General features: G+C 43.3%; 2 protein-coding genes across 4 annotated transcripts; one reads left to right on the forward strand and one right to left on the reverse strand.

Annotated features, from left to right (window-relative positions):
- The first annotated feature begins 572 nt into the window (after positions 1–572).
- LOC100840503 (sucrose synthase 1) lies at positions 573–7,419 on the forward strand. 3 transcript variants are annotated; one of them, XM_014897004.2, is made up of 16 exons: positions 573–728; positions 2,584–2,694; positions 2,979–3,099; positions 3,188–3,339; positions 3,436–3,628; positions 3,806–3,924; positions 4,020–4,236; positions 4,320–4,415; positions 4,519–4,692; positions 4,765–4,881; positions 4,964–5,130; positions 5,216–5,440; positions 5,838–6,156; positions 6,254–6,498; positions 6,702–6,840; positions 6,943–7,419. In XM_014897004.2, the coding sequence occupies exons 2-16, from the start codon at positions 2,600–2,602 to the stop codon at positions 6,988–6,990; spliced, it is 2,427 nt and encodes an 808-aa protein (XP_014752490.1). In that variant the 5' UTR covers positions 573–728; positions 2,584–2,599; the 3' UTR covers positions 6,991–7,419. The 3 variants fall into 3 exon arrangements, with proteins under 3 accessions (XP_014752490.1, XP_003564156.1, XP_010227909.1); XM_003564108.4 differs by lacking the exon at positions 573–728 and adding an exon at positions 1,587–1,737; XM_010229607.3 differs by lacking the exon at positions 573–728 and adding an exon at positions 1,785–2,396.
- LOC104582221 (agamous-like MADS-box protein AGL80) lies at positions 7,101–9,207 on the reverse strand. Its single transcript, XM_024456674.1, has one exon. The coding sequence runs from the start codon at positions 8,991–8,993 to the stop codon at positions 8,505–8,507; it is 489 nt and encodes a 162-aa protein (XP_024312442.1). The 5' UTR covers positions 8,994–9,207; the 3' UTR covers positions 7,101–8,504.
- Positions 9,208–10,158: the final 951 nt, after the last annotated feature.

The raw sequence follows: 10,158 nt of genomic DNA on the forward strand, positions 1-10,158 counted from the left end.
TCTCTTAATTAAGAGAAGGCTCGTGCCTTTTCTTCGTTTCTCTCTCTTCCACATCAGATTTTATTTTATGTGACTCATTAGGAGAAATCTGACGTCAACCCATTGTACGTGACCTTACAGCACAGGCTGCGAAAGCGACCCGTGTGTCTTCTCCCCGAAGAAAACCCAACCAATCCGTTATTAGAAAGCTACGAAGACCAAATCACGCTCATTAACATCGGAAGAGCAATAAAAATCACGCTCATCGATCCCTTGAACACCATGTTTGATCTTTCCTTAAAAAGAACGCCTTCAGGACCGAGAAAAAAAGAAGAAGCCGGCCTTGGAGAAGAAGAAAAGAAAAAGGGAAGAGGAGGACGCGAAACCGGGAGCCGTTTCCGCGGTTTTGGAAAGGGATTGCGGGCGGGACTGGAGGAAGGCGCCACGAGGTTTCACTGTTACCATGTGCTCTCTGCGCTAGTATTCCCCTTCGAAACGCCGCGGGTCGGCGGCGCCCGTGGAATTAACGGGAGTTAAATCCGCCAGCGAATCCATAAACCGTGGCTTGTTTCGCAGGGCACAAAGACCAGAGCCCGGAGGATCCCCAGGATTTCTTCTAGCCACCCTATAAAACGCCCCCCCGCGTCCTGCAAGTTCAACCACATTATCCATTGCCTCCCCTGTATTCTCATCTGGTCCTCCTCGCCAAGTCGTCGTCTTTGGTTTCCCGGTTTTCTTTCTCCCTCGAGGTAATGTGCCATGGTTAATGTAATGCTGCTGCCTAGTAGAGTCTGTAAGGAGATGTTAATTTGGGCAATATGACGGCCTTGTTCTTGTTCGGGCCGTAGGGTTCTCGTTGGTCGATGCCGCCAAGGATCCACTGTCCGGAACGGCTGGTTTAGCTAGTTAAGTTAGGTGCATTTTTTGCGAGAACAAGAAGCAACGATTTACTATTTTCTAGGAACCTACTCTTTGTGCTTGACTGCTTGTCCTTTCTGATTCTACCGGAGATAATCATGTTTTAAAGACCCACTTGGTTTGGAGATGTTAATTACTACCACCATCTTCTTCTTGGTGTTTCCCCCATTGTTTCCGCCCCATGAGCTTTCTGCTCTTCCGGCATATACCCAAGCAACCTTCTAGAACTAGGCTGCTTGTTGCCCGTGCACGGAGTCCCACCTGTCAGTGCTGTGCGAAGAAAATCCTCTTTGCTTTTATTCTAAGACAGTCTCATTGCAACCCATCAGTTGATTGCTAGGCTACCCCCATCCTTGTCAAATCAGCCAACTTTTTCTGTTCCCCACCTAATCCATTTTCATATCGCTAGAGGTTTTAATTTTTGTAGAAGGCATTGTGTTTCAGGGGCTGAGAAAGAAAAGGCATCTGCTTTCTTGCTCTCTTTTCTCTGCGTCCAGTCTTTCAGTCCACTGTATCTGCAGAAATCGATCTGCAGTTTATTCTGAATTTTTTTTTGAAAAGTTGGAACTTTATGAAAGCAGCCGCTTGGATAGGCCAGGCCAGCATATGCTAATTGGATCCTCCTAATTGGTGACACCATCAGATTAATATTTTTCTTGGGCACAGTAATCTGGTGTTATCCATTGCTATGTCAGCCCAAGGCTCTTCAACTGTGGAATAATAGTCTAGTGTTCTGGTAGCTACCAACTGGGGTTTTGCTCCTCTGCCTATTTATTGGCCCCTCTGAGTACTGGAGAAAACCTCCTCCATTTGGCTCCTCTCCTCACCATTGGCCATTGGGTATGTCCCGTGCTTCTGATGTCAACCTGTTCTTTCCATCCGTGCGCTCATCTTGGGTTGGGATTTCGCTTGGATTTGAGCTAATCTGGCCGGAGATCTGGGCGTTGCGGCTCCGAGTAGGCAGCCACCTTATTGATCGCTGCCTTGCTCCGCCCTTTTTTCTTGGTGTTTTCTTGCTCTTCTTGTGCTTCTTTGGCGGGTCGTCCGGCGTCAGCTCAACCTTCTCCGGGTTTCGCTGACATGTTCCTGGGTCTATGGCTTTCTCTGATCGGAATCCCTTCTAGATTGCTTGCCTAGAGAGGTTTCTGGCAACTTCCCGTGGTGTTTATAAGGGGCTCTTCTTTTTTCCCTAATTTTTTACCTGGCCCAGTTACAAATTTTTGGCACTGCCGCAAAAAAGAAGATGAAGCTTTCAAATTTATTCAGTGAGAATGTGTTTGGTTTTTGACTGCCATTTTGTGGGTTCGTTGACATGAATAATCTAAAAATCAGTAAAACCCATTGGCTCAAGTTGATGCCTTTTTACCCCTTTGGAAGCATCATCAGAAAAAGACTAGTTTAGTGTGGAATCAGTACTTGATTTGGTTCGGTGCAAGATTAGTGCTTGCTTTTTCGTCCCATCTCGTTGCTATCTTCGATCTGTAAGGCTACATATCTTGGTAAATGTTTTTTTACCTGAGATCAATCACAAAGCTTTATTAATTCCAGTAATTTTGTGTGTGATGGGATTAATGTTGCTTTAGCATGATATACTGATTGTCACTTGATTTCTGGTTAGTGTGCAAGTAGATGATCTTATTTTTCACGGCTGAGTGCTAACCTTTTTATTACTACCTTGCTCTGCAGTTTTGTAGTCTGAGCCATGGCAGCCAAGCTGACTCGCCTCCACAGTCTTCGTGAGCGCCTTGGTGCCACCTTCTCCTCCCATCCTAATGAGCTCATTGCACTTTTTTCCAGGTGAGGATCTTAAGACATTTCTAGCCGTATGTTAATTGCTAAACAACCTTCTATTATGCTACCAAAACATACTGACATATTATAAATTTCATTCCTGTCCTTAATTAGTTTGTGGGGCAAGGCCATGCATGCATATACTTTTGATCTTATATTTTCATGAATATATGAATTTTGCTAGACTTCAGTATAATATGCCATAAAGTTAATGCTGTTTACATAGTTCAGACACAGGATGAACATGAGATACATCACTGCTTCTTTATCTCAAATACTATTCTTTACAGGTATGTTCACCAGGGCAAAGGAATGCTCCAGCGCCACCAGCTGCTCGCTGAATTTGATGCCCTGATGGATGGTGACAAGGAGAAGTATGCACCCTTCGAAGACATTCTCCGTGCCGCTCAGGTAACATCACATCACGATGTGCTTTACTCAAGGCCGATTGTATTTTGTATTATAGGCATTCTAATTTCCTTCCTTGAGTTCAATGTAGGAAGCAATTGTGCTGCCCCCCTGGGTTGCGCTTGCTATCAGGCCTAGGCCTGGTGTCTGGGACTACATACGGGTGAATGTTAGCGAGTTGGCTGTCGAAGAGCTGACAGTTTCTGAGTACTTAGCATTCAAGGAACAGCTTGTTGATGAACAGTAAGTTTCAGGATGAAATCTTAGCAAGTTGTTGCCAACATTTGTACATTCTAGTGAAAATAACCTTATGTGAATCTCTCTTTTTCTTTACACCAGCGCCAGCAGCAACTTTGTGCTTGAGCTTGATTTTGAGCCCTTCAATGCGTCCTTCCCACGCCCTTCCATGTCCAAATCCATTGGAAATGGGGTGCAGTTCCTTAACCGCCACCTGTCTTCCAAGTTGTTCCAGGACAAGGAGAGTCTCTACCCCCTGCTGAACTTCCTGAAAGCCCATAACCACAAGGGCACGGTATGTTCCAATATGCACAACCTGTCGAGTGATAGTACAATACAAAATTCTTTATCTGCCAATTGCTTTAGTTCTTGATGATTTATCATTTATGAAATGAAACTGACATCCCACAAAGCACCACTTAATGACGTGATCCTTGTTTCCTCAATCTTAAAATGTTATTTTCTATTACAGACAATGATGTTGAATGACAGAATTCAGAGCCTCCGTGGGCTCCAATCAGCCCTTAGAAAAGCAGAAGAGTATCTAATAAGCATTCCTGAAGACACCCCTTGCTCTGAATTCAACCACAGGTTATTTGCTTATAACTTGCCTTTACTATTTAGCTTAGGCTCAACTACGGCAAATGGAATAAGTGCTCATAATGTGCTGCATGATCTGAGTGCAGGTTCCAAGAGCTCGGCTTGGAGAAGGGTTGGGGTGACACTGCAAAGCGTGTACATGATACCATCCACTTGCTTCTTGATCTTCTTGAGGCCCCTGATCCGGCCAACTTGGAGAAGTTCCTTGGAACCATACCAATGATGTTCAATGTTGTTATCCTGTCACCACATGGCTACTTTGCCCAATCCAATGTGTTGGGATATCCTGATACCGGTGGTCAGGTCAGTCTTCTTATAATCTAATTTTTTTGTAGCTAGTACTTTCAGGCTTCGTAGTTTTGACGTGCCAAGCTATGGTTTTGCAGGTTGTGTACATTTTGGATCAAGTCCGAGCTTTGGAAAATGAGATGCTTCTAAGAATTAAGCAACAAGGCCTTGACATAACCCCTAAGATACTCATTGTATGTTGGGATCACAATTTAGGATGTTCCATAACTTTTAAGACCTTGTTGGTTTGTTCTGAGTGACTGAGTAAATGTGCCCACACGATATTAATTGATGCAGGTAACCAGGCTGTTGCCTGATGCTGTCGGGACTACATGCGGCCAGCGTCTGGAGAAGGTTATTGGAACTGAGCACACTGATATTCTCCGTGTTCCATTCAGAACTGAGAAAGGGATCCTCCGCAAGTGGATCTCCCGTTTTGATGTCTGGCCGTTCCTGGAGACATACACGGAGGTAAATGTTTTGTTTGACTGAGCATCCTACAGAGCTGAACATACTTCTGAGATCATGTGTGCTTTTCTACAGGATGTTGCAAACGAACTCATGAGAGAGATGCAGACCAAGCCTGATCTCATTATTGGCAATTACAGTGATGGTAACCTTGTTGCCACTCTGCTTGCGCATAAATTGGGAGTTACCCAGGTCTGTTCTGTTATACATGAGTTTCTTTTCTTCTTTTTCTAATTAGCCAAATTACTTATGTTTTTCCCCTGCATGGATACAGTGTACGATTGCCCATGCCTTGGAGAAAACAAAATACCCTAACTCAGACATATATTTGGACAAATTCGACAGCCAATACCACTTCTCATGCCAGTTCACAGCTGACCTTATTGCAATGAATCACACTGATTTCATTATTACTAGCACATTCCAAGAAATTGCTGGAAGGTAACTTCCCTTTATATAGTTGCAGTAGAGTTTTGTAGTGTGCAAGAACTAACCACTTTATCTGTTGCATCCTTTATTTCTGCAGCAAGGATAGTGTGGGGCAGTATGAGTCCCACATTGCTTTCACCCTCCCTGGGCTCTACAGGGTTGTCCATGGGATTGATGTGTTTGATCCTAAGTTCAACATTGTATCTCCTGGAGCAGACATGAGCGTCTACTTCCCGTACACCGAGACTGACAAGAGGCTCACTGCCTTCCACCCTGAAATTGAGGAACTCATTTACAGCGACGTCGAGAATTCCGAACACAAGTGAGTACTGAACTTCCGATTACAACCCTGTTATGTGCCAACCTGCTCAAATAATTAAATATACTCATCTTGTCTTGCGGAATAATATTGTGTTTCACCTGGTTTTAGTGCTGCAAGTTTGTGACCCTCAGGGTACCCATTGACCCTCCTTAGTTCAACCAAATGAGCTAAAATTTTAAAATGACACAACTTTTTGAAAAACTAGTTCATTTGTTTGAACTAAGGAGGGTCAAAGGGTACCCTAAGGGTCACCAAGTTGCACCCCTACCTGGTTTATAGCACTGGCTTCAATTTTTATCTGATTTTTTTCTTACTTACTAGTTCATGTATGGACTCATAGACAGCAGCCCATGCTCTTCCATTTCAAGCATAAAATATTTCTTTAAATGATCTACAGGTTTGTACTGAAAGACAAGAACAAGCCGATCATCTTTTCAATGGCTCGCCTCGACCGTGTAAAGAACATGACAGGCTTGGTTGAGATGTATGGCAAGAATGCACATCTGAAGGATTTGGCAAACCTTGTGATTGTTGCTGGTGACCATGGCAAGGAGTCCAAGGATAGGGAGGAGCAGGCTGAGTTCAAGAGGATGTACAGTCTCATAGAGGAGTACAAGCTGAAGGGCCATATCCGGTGGATCTCAGCGCAGATGAACCGTGTTCGCAATGGCGAGTTGTACCGCTACATCTGTGACACCAAGGGAGCATTTGTGCAGGTATACAATGCCATGCCATATTGTACAATCCATATTTTGAAAAGAAAAACAGCATTGAGATTGTACTGGACTGAACTCTTGTTTCAATTATTTTTAGCCTGCATTCTACGAAGCATTTGGCCTGACTGTCATTGAGGCTATGACATGTGGTTTGCCGACAATAGCTACATGCCATGGTGGCCCTGCTGAAATCATTGTGGATGGGGTGTCTGGTTTGCACATTGATCCTTACCACAGTGACAAAGCTGCAGATATCTTGGTCAACTTCTTTGAGAAGTGCAAGGTGGATCCGACCTACTGGGACAAAATATCACAGGGAGGCCTGAAGAGAATTTATGAGAAGTAAGTATTCTATTTCTTGCACACTGTATTTAAAAAGAAAAATAATGTACTGAAGAGTTTTTTTGTGATTAAAAAGAATAGTTAGGACGTGAGATATAACAGTTTGCTTTAGAGTATGGGCATGTTATCATGTCGGATGGTTGATAGTTGATACTAGTGTCTGGCTCTGAAGAAATATTGATCCTGAAATTTGGACTTCTCAGGTACACCTGGAAGCTGTATTCGGAGAGGCTGATGACCCTGACTGGCGTGTATGGATTCTGGAAGTACGTGAGCAACCTCGAGAGGCGCGAAACACGGCGTTACCTTGAGATGTTCTACGCTCTGAAGTACCGTAGCCTGGTAAGTTATCTGATTGTTAGAGAAATGCATACTGATCTTCATGTCAGCACTCCTCAACAAACAGAACACTGCATCTTATGATGTTTCTTTACTTGAATATAGGCGGCCGCTGTTCCATTGGCTGTCGACGGCGACAATGCTGGCAATTAGTGCGACGAAGGGAAGAGGTGCGCCATCAGTGGGCCAAGTGATGGCTGCGTTATGATTGTTCTACCGTAGTTTTCATTTGGTCTGTCATGGGGTGTGTGTGTGTGCGTGCCTTTGATCTCTTGGCACTCTTGCAATGTTTTGGGCAGTGCTAGCTGCATAGGTCACCTCCAATAAACGCCTGGCACGTGGTGTTCATCTTTCAGAGTTCAGTACAATGTTCCGTTGCCTCACTCCAGTCTTCCAAATTGAATGCTCACTCATTTTGTCATGAATGAAGTGATGGTTGTGTGTCTAGAAGTAACATGGTAATGTTGTTTTAGTGATGACTGTTACTAGAAGTGAAACTTTTTCTTAAGGAAGTTCAAAGTCTCAATGTCTCATGCATCCTTGGATGAATAGTTGCATACACACAACTGAAATTTTTCTCAATGTGATCAAAGTCCTGAGATTTTTTTTACACATGTGCAGTTTGTGTCTATTTTGCGTGAAGTTTTTCATGAAAAAACATTGTTATGCCCAAGAAATAAATAGATTCAGTCCAGTTGAAAAACAACATCTTAAGCACTAAACTGTTTGGTTAACACATATTTGTCTTTCAGTGGCAAATGTACATGCACTCAACTGATACCAACATATTGTAGAAAAAGCTGATTTCTCTTACATTGTTCTTTCGATTCCATCTGAAGACCACAACAATGACACAATAGATTCTAATCTTATTTCATAAAAAAAAATTGGGTTCATCATAACATGAAAGAGAGCAGTCCTAATATTTGAAAAGTTTGTGTATCTTGTCTCCTCTACATTACTTTCCATTCATAAATTGTGCCTTATACTTGTGCAGTTATCTGTATAAAATTTCCTTGCTTGCTTCTTATCTAGAATTGCATATCTTTATCTCTACTTATGTGGTTGGTGACTTTAGTTGAGCCTACTGATTTAGGTTTTGAACTTATGAAAAACGCGCTCACTAAAGTTCCGTAATTAGAATTGGTATAGAATGCAATAGAATATAAGTGCCTATTCGTGATACAATGTAACATATTTTAAATGGCCTATTCTAGGTGACATCGACCTAGGTCCTTTCAATACTTATAAAAAAACAAATCGGTACCCGTTTCCTTGCAATCATTTATTAGTAACTAGCCATATGACTTATCTATCTATGTTTATTCGTAAGAAAAAAAGACTCATCTATCTATGTTTTCCTTACACAAAATAGGAAAGAAACTGAATCAAAAGGAGAAATTACTTAAAGTGGAGGAAATTGTTTTTTGCTAGTTGGACAAAAAAATATTTTCCACTAATAACATGGCAAGATTTTCGTAGAATCATTGATGATTACAATGGACTCGGAAGTAAAACACACCAAGTAATTTGGATGGCGAGATGTAGGAGAGAGAGAGAGAGGCGTGGGAGGCAGAGGCGGGTAGATAGAGAGGGGACAATAAAAAAGAAGAAATGGGCCAAAAAATGAGAATCTGTCACACCATGTTCTGAGCAGCAACTTGCATTCAAATGCCCCCCAAATGGATCTTCTGGAGGCGAGTATCAATGGCCTTGAGGCTTTCCTTCACCTTCAACTTGAGGTGAATGAGGACCTCTGTGGTTAGGTCCTCGAAGCTATGGCGGCGATGGGCGATGAATTGCTTCATGATGAGATTGATCTCTTGGTCGCAGTTGTCGCGATGGGCATTGAATAGCTCTGCTTTCTCCTTGTCAACTTGTTGCTGCTGGAAACCTTCGACATCCAACATCTTCTTTAGCTTCTTAGACTCAGGCAAGTCATAGTACTTCTGTACAACGTTGGTCGTCTCCCTTGTCGACGGCCACACCGCCGGCTGCTCCTCATCCGGGCGGTACACAACAAGGCAGGCAGGGATATCACAGAGGATGGCAAGCTCACTGATCTTCTTAACCAGACCAGGGAGGCGCTTCTTCATCGTTGCCCTACGTTTGGCGTTGTTCACGATCCATTGGAGCTTCACCCTCCCATGAGGCATTATTTCACTAAACCCTCAAGATATTTGGAGGAAGGAAGATGGATAACTTCTATTTGGTGTAAGGAGAAGAGAGGGAGGACGACCTCATTTTATAGCCAATTATTTGGAATGGTAATAATGGCCGGCAAATATGTCTTTAATGCATTCCCCAAATATGTGTAAAAACAATCGAGATTTTTTGAATTTTGAAGAATCCGGGCTTTCTAATTAGGTGAAATATTTCGGGTGGATTAGGCAAGCAAATCTGATTTAACGAATATTATGGAAGTTGTGAAAATTATTTAGCCCAATGTTAGATAACTCAACTTGGGCTCTTTGGCCCACCAACACCTAACACAAGAAAAATATGAAAGAAGAAAGGGGCCAAGGGGCCCCACACGCCCTGGCGCCTGTCCCCCGCTCCCCCTTTAAAGATTTATCATCTTTAGTTTTTTTTTCAAAAAGTGGGCTAAAACACCAGGCCTAAAAGGATGCACAACCACATTTTATTGATTTATTAACAAGCTTGACAAAAAATGCATCAAGACAGCTCAAAGCCATCGATCTATGGCTACAAGCCTGATGAAGAGGGTGGTCATTACCAGTGATGTATGCCCAGGCCGCATACCACCGCCCAACATCGATAACCGGAGGTGTCGCATTGCACAACCGGTCAAGCAAACATTCAACGTGTGCCGTCTACTCACGCTCAGGAATCAGCCGCCTATGTTTTCGACCAACTCATCTTCATAACATGGATTGAACCAATGTAACTTGTCAGGTCTGGCAACGACGAGCATGACCAAACCCTTCTAGCCAGCACGTGTTCGAAAACGACGCCCACAAGAGGAAGAACGACACCAAAAATGTTGCCATCGTCCGATCCGAGAGAGCCAGATCTAAGATTCGCCCGAGCCATCCCACCCCCAAGGGCGATGCAAGCGAAGGGATGATATGACCTCCACTATGTTCAGATTTGTCATCTTCGTGGGGGTGGCGGTGCAGTACAGGATCCCTCCTCTCGGGCCACTTCATCAGGACATCGTTTTGTTCATCCGTGTCTTGGTGCCACTGACAACGTATTGATTTTCTGATGCGCACATATACAAATTATAACATCCCTGGAAAATATTGCATGATATATGATAATGAGGCCTTCACAAAGTACTAGCCTGGGACGTGCCGC

This window comes from Brachypodium distachyon, chromosome 1 (assembly GCF_000005505.3).
Source record: "Brachypodium distachyon strain Bd21 chromosome 1, Brachypodium_distachyon_v3.0, whole genome shotgun sequence".
Taxonomy (NCBI): Eukaryota; Viridiplantae; Streptophyta; class Magnoliopsida; order Poales; family Poaceae; genus Brachypodium; species Brachypodium distachyon.

Coding starts and splice junctions, on each gene's coding strand:
- LOC100840503 (XM_014897004.2), top strand. CDS start 2,600: ATGGCAGCCAAGCTGACTCGCCTCCACAGTCTTCGTGAGCGCCTTGGT. Junction 4,237..4,319: donor ATCCTGATACCGGTGGTCAG/GTCAGTCTTCTT, acceptor ATGGTTTTGCAG/GTTGTGTACATTTTGGATCA. Junction 4,416..4,518: donor TAACCCCTAAGATACTCATT/GTATGTTGGGAT, acceptor TAATTGATGCAG/GTAACCAGGCTGTTGCCTGA.
- LOC104582221 (XM_024456674.1), bottom strand. CDS start 8,993: ATGCCTCATGGGAGGGTGAAGCTCCAATGGATCGTGAACAACGCCAAA.